We start from the raw sequence: 5,663 nt of genomic DNA, 5'->3' as shown, positions 1-5,663 counted from the left end.
TTGTTATTAGGCTATAATCTTATCCGGAATCTGAGTCGGATGAAGATCTGATAAGATGTCGCGGGTATTGACGGAGGAGAGACGGTGATATTGCAGTCGTACAGGCTTCGACGAACAGACCCCCACGTGGCCTTGAATGACTACTAGGCCTGAGCCGGCGGTACTAGAATTCTGCGCATACTCAGACAAGCACACGGAATGTTAGAGACCAAGAACTAGGGAAAAAGTCCCCGGAGCAAGCCTTCCGACGCTCAAGTCAGGTACTTTTTCCCCAGAAGAACAGTATACGAAGGGAGAAGAAAAGTAGACAAGTGTACGAGTGAGCGTACTTGCGCAAGGGAGAGGATGTCCCTTTTTATATGACAGTGCGTACCTTCTGGACACTGACTCCTGCCAGAGGGTGTCGAGTGTCAGGACTTGTCGGGTGGTGGATGACACGTGGTCTTCTCCTATGGACTGGGGGAAAGTTCCATTTACAGATGACCCCAACGTTTGGAATATTTTCTGACATACAGCAGTTATTCTTTGACAGGTGGTTACGATTCCCTGATACGTTGTCACGTAGCGCCTTCTATCCTGCCTGTGTGTGATAGAGGTAGCCCAGATCGAGTAGCTAAGTGTTGATGAACAGACTGGGTGGATGGAAGGGCACGACCAGAGTTCCCTTCTCCCCACTTTTATGATTCAGACCTAATGGAGAATGACCAGTCTGTTTGTGAGGGATAGCTTGAGGAAACCCGACCAATGAAGGCTGGTCAGGCTTCGTCTTAATCATATGTCATACCGCAGACCTGGTTTCCTGACTGGTAAACCTTGCCCTGGCTTTATACATCGGAGGGCTTCAGGTGACCCCACTCCGTATGTTGATTGTCACATCCCCTTGACTTCTGATTATCACATTCTCTTGATTTCTGACTATCACATACTTTATGATCGGACCTTACCATCATGCACCGTATCATGCTGCTTCAATGGTGTTGGGACAAACTGTACATGCTCTGTTTAAGTGAGTTTTGGCACCAATCATTAGGAGCTTGTAAAGGCTTGAGGTGAAGTGGATTCCAACTCCTCAACCTACCATACTTTGATTCCTTAAGCCTTAGTTGGTGCCTGCCTTTGCTGACCCACCTCAATGGATATCCCAACACCTCAATGCTTAATTGCTAGTGCTGAGATTCCCATTCCTTGTCTGAGGAGGCACTTACTAAAATCTAAGGTAGCCCATGGCCGATCGAAATAGACGTGGCGGCTTTCTTTCTTTGTTTCTCTATTCAGCTTATGAGGGTTGCTAACTAACAAGGGTCATGTGTGTCTCAATGGATATCCCAACACCTTAAAGCAGTATTGCTTTTCTATTAAACAATCTTTATATTCCAGAGAATTGCATAGTGAACACTTTGTTTAACCAGAGTTGTCATTTCATCTTTCTCGATTGTACACTGATCTACTTACATGATTCGATCATCTGCTTGTGCAGGAGGGAAGAAAGCTCGAGTTGCAGAGCTTTCAGACCCAAGAAAAAATAGAACGAGAGAAAAAACAGGAGGAGAAAAACTCCATCTCTTTATGAGCTCTGTGTCCAATCTTTCTACACCTTTGATACAGCCTTCGTCTGCCGGCGTTTCCACTCGACAAGCCGAACCAAGAAGTCCTTAACCTGGACAAATCACATCAAGAATCAGGCTGGCAAATTGACATTGTCGACAATCATATAACTAGTACTAGAGAAGGTTCATCAGTCATGGCACTTGCCTCAGATGGCTCTTGAAGGTAATAAGTAGCATTTGTCTCCTTTGGAAACTTCGAAACAAGGATTCCAATGCCTTGTCCACTTTCTTCCAGAACCTAAGATGAAGAAGATGATTATAAAATATTTAGATTCCCAAACATCTCATCTCATCTCATCTACCTTCTTGATAAAAGCATTGAGGTTTACCTTGAATGCATCTTCGTCAGTTCGATCATCGCCTATGTAGATCGGCATTACATTCCTGCAGTTGGCGAATCCTGTAGAAGCAACAACAGATTACCTAAATGAGCAGCTCAAATAAGAAGATGTTTAATTGGCGGCGGTGTATCAGCTTAATTACCCAGTGACTCTAACAGGAACTCCAGTGCCTTCCCCTTATCCCATTTGATAGTCGGGCGAATCTCCAGCACCTGCATGTCCGAGCAACGAGCAGAAGGAGTCACGATCGAGCTCGAATCAAACTGCAAGTTGTTGTTGGGGAGGAGAAATAAAAACAAAGTTTCACCTTTCTTCCTTGCGTGAGCCGCAATTTTGGGTAGCCTTTCAACACAGACTTCACCTGCTCGAACAGTGTGCCCCAATTCTGCAAGAATTGACATGGATTTGCTTTCCTATTTCTGATATAAACCGAGAAGTTTGGTGGTCGATCAATGATCTGAAGTGGTATAGCTAGCTAACCTTTTCATCCACGCATCTGAAGTGGACAGATGCACAAAACTTGTTGTTCTCCACTTTGGCGCCAGGAGTGGACTTGGTTCTGTCTAATAATGTTCTATACACCTGAAGGAAACATCGAAGAACCTTATTTAGAAATAAGAAAAGCTTTAGGATCGAGAAATTAAGGAGCTATGAAGAGGGAACCAACCGTGTCGATCATGGGCAGGAACTCACTGGCTGGTTGAAAGAGAACTCCTTTGGCATCCTGAACAACTCAAAATGGGAGAACGAGATAAGCATGCAATCGAGAGGAGGTGGGAGATTTTGAACTCTGGTAAGGAGAGAGCTTACTTTGGACTTGGCGTGACGGGACTTCTCAGGACCTTTGATGTCCATGCCATGGCTGCCGGCGTAGTACAGCTCGGCTAATTGGACGAAGTTAATTACCTGTTCATGCACCAGTAGAACCTCTGAGTTAGCTAGGGAAGAACGAGGAGAAGCGGCTGTGGTAATGTACCTTGTCGAGGCGTCGGCCGCTCACGATCGCTGTGGGGAAGTTCCTCGCTGCTTCCCTCACTGCCTTCCTCATCTGGAGACCAGAGGCAGATCAAAATCTCATCTTGAAGCAGGGAATGAGTAGAGGAGGAGGGGAAGGACGACGACTCACCGCGTTCGTCATGAAGGCCGAGTCGGGGTCGTCGACGATGGGGGAAAGCGTCCCGTCGTAGTCCAGAAACATCACGATCTGCTTCCCGTTGGAAGCGCTCGCGATTTGATCGAAGTTGCTCAAAGCCGACGGATGCCGCATCTGCTCGAACGGAACTAATTAATGAAAACCAAAAAGAAGGGAACTTTGGACGAGCGGAAGGCGGGAAGGAGGCATCGAAGTAGAACTCACCCTCAAATCGGACAGATCGTTGAATACGGCATCGACGAGAGGTCCGGTGGCGGCCGCCGACTTGGCGCGGGTGGGCGAGGAGGCCCTCATGGAGTCGAGCCACCAAGAGACCGCCTTCCCGCCGTCGAGTTCGATCTGGGGAAGGCACTTCTTGCGGACCGAGAGCGGTGGCGTGTAGGCGAACAAGGGGGGAGAGCTCGCTACCGCGATGGCGGCGACGGCCTCCGCCGGCGCAACATTCTGCTTCGTCATGGGGGAGGGCAACTGGATTAATCCTAGCAGAAAAGGAGAAGAACGAAATGATCGCCGAAGGGAGGGAGAGCTATGGAACCGCAGCTAGCGGTCGATGATGAGGGCTGCCGGCTGTAGTGACGCCGGTGTTGGTGAACGGTGAGGGTGGCGAGGAGAGCAGGCGGTGGTTTTATAGGTCCGACCTTGTGAGTAAGAGAGGGAGCGCCCTGTTCTCGATTCCACACGTGTAGTAAATGGGGCCCACTAACACGTGTATCCAGCACGGTCTCGTAAAAAACCAAACCGGCCAATGGTAATAATTAATGCAATTTAAAAAAAATAAATAAATAAGAAAGAAGAGGCGTGACGAGAAGATACATGCTCATAATAAATTGTCAAATAGAAAAATATATATAGAGAGGATATATATTTTGTATACAATAATAATCGAAATACATTGTTTTTTAAAAAAACTTTTTTTATTTTTTTAATATGTTTAGAACTTATAACCTCGGGCCGGATCCTCTGATCCACAAAGGTTGGATCAAGGTCCAACCTTTACATTGGTGGGGGTAATGAGCCCCTACCTATTAACAGGTGGGGGACATTACCTCCCACCAATCCCCTTGTCCCAGTTCAGGAGCAGATCAAGATAAAGAGACCAGAGGATCCAGTCTCATAACCTCGATGCTCAATGCTTACGATGCAGGATTTCTTGGACCACTTTTTATGGTCCAGGGAATGTGTCACTCATATTTACGGTCGGATCGTGGAAATGATTACAATCCCTTCTTGGATTCACCGTCTCCACTAGGTTATAGTTTTTGTTCAGAGCGGACAGCCGGAAGCTGCCAGGAGGACACCCTCGCTCGGCGCCTAATAATCTGGCCACTTATTCACCATCGGAGGCCTCCGGACGGCCTCCGGCTGTCCGCTCCGAACAAAAACTATAATCTGGTGAGGACGGTGAACCCAAGAAGGGATCGTAACAATTTATGATCGGATCGCGACCATGATCTAGTCACAAATACGAGTGACACATCTCCTAAACTACAAAAAAAAAATGATCCAGGAGATCTATACTCGTTCTTACCATCTAATTAATTCTATAGGTCCAGTTCCAGTCTAAATGTTTACACTAAATTTAACATCAATACATATCGTAATGGAGAATCAAACCATACTCTCTTTACTTCCCCTTCGTCCTGAGTGTTGTTGCGCCGTAGGGCAATCTGCAATATTTCTTCAGTTCCAACGTGGAGTTGGTAAGGAAATTCATTGCTAACCGACAAACAAATATGTAAGCAATTGAAGGTTTCTTCCTCAGCACTGACGCACTGGTTAGTTGGTTTAATTAGGACGACAAGCAAAATGATTAGAATAATATTTCACTAATTAAATAATAATCGGTTTTCTGTTTGTCGATCCCTGTCGTTGTTTAGGAATATGCAAGCTGAGGCTGTGTTTACATGAATGGAGAGAAGATTAGAGCGCCAAAATAATGACTTGACTATTGATTTTTTTTTAAATATTCAGGTATCTAATTGTTACACTACTCTATGCAGTTCGTCAATTAGCAGAAGCATTATTAATCGAAGGACTTTATTTATTACTATGGGAATGTGCTACTTTTGACTTATAATCAACAGTGGAAGCTAGCATCAATCGGTCAGAATTTCGATCCCGCTATAAAATTTTTAATAAATAATGTTTGACTCGAACTCACTGTACATTAATTGTATGGTCAATGTTCGGCACGAGTGGACTCTGTGTCACTCGGTTCTCTCGCTTAGTCATTCATTATCTTTGACTGGGATTCGATCGGCTGGAGCGGTCCAATACTCCAATTGGCTGAAATCTTGCGGTTTTTACTTTTTAAGTTTGAATCCATAAATGGCAGTCAACGTCAACAGTCCACGTTGACCTCGAAATCGGCGAAAATATGGCGATTAGATTGGCACCTCGACTGCTACTAAGGTGAATTATGGATGGTTTCATCTAGTAACAACAGTGATATGGAAAATAACGGATGGTCCAATAATAATATAGAAATCACAGTCAAGATAATACAATCATCAAAAGTTATAAAAAGGTGATGGTTAAAATCAAGGACTTTGTATCCAAATA

The 5,663-nt window shown here is 45.2% G+C and overlaps 1 protein-coding gene across 1 annotated transcript; it reads right to left on the bottom strand.

The window, feature by feature from the left end:
• Positions 1 to 1,369: 1,369 nt before the first annotated feature.
• LOC122007789 (probable trehalose-phosphate phosphatase 6) lies at positions 1,370 to 3,683 on the bottom strand. Its single transcript, XM_042563316.1, has 11 exons — positions 3,306 to 3,683; positions 3,075 to 3,215; positions 2,925 to 2,996; positions 2,759 to 2,854; positions 2,616 to 2,672; positions 2,429 to 2,530; positions 2,256 to 2,333; positions 2,091 to 2,160; positions 1,937 to 2,007; positions 1,753 to 1,845; positions 1,370 to 1,657 (listed from the first exon to the last, which is right to left on the bottom strand). The coding sequence occupies exons 1-11, from the start codon at positions 3,555 to 3,557 to the stop codon at positions 1,589 to 1,591; spliced, it is 1,101 nt and encodes a 366-aa protein (XP_042419250.1). The 5' UTR covers positions 3,558 to 3,683; the 3' UTR covers positions 1,370 to 1,588.
• Positions 3,684 to 5,663: the final 1,980 nt, after the last annotated feature.

This window comes from Zingiber officinale, chromosome 8A, assembly GCF_018446385.1.
Source record: "Zingiber officinale cultivar Zhangliang chromosome 8A, Zo_v1.1, whole genome shotgun sequence".
NCBI classification, from domain to species: Eukaryota; Viridiplantae; Streptophyta; class Magnoliopsida; order Zingiberales; family Zingiberaceae; genus Zingiber; species Zingiber officinale.
This window is presented reverse-complemented; position numbering and strand designations above follow the sequence as displayed.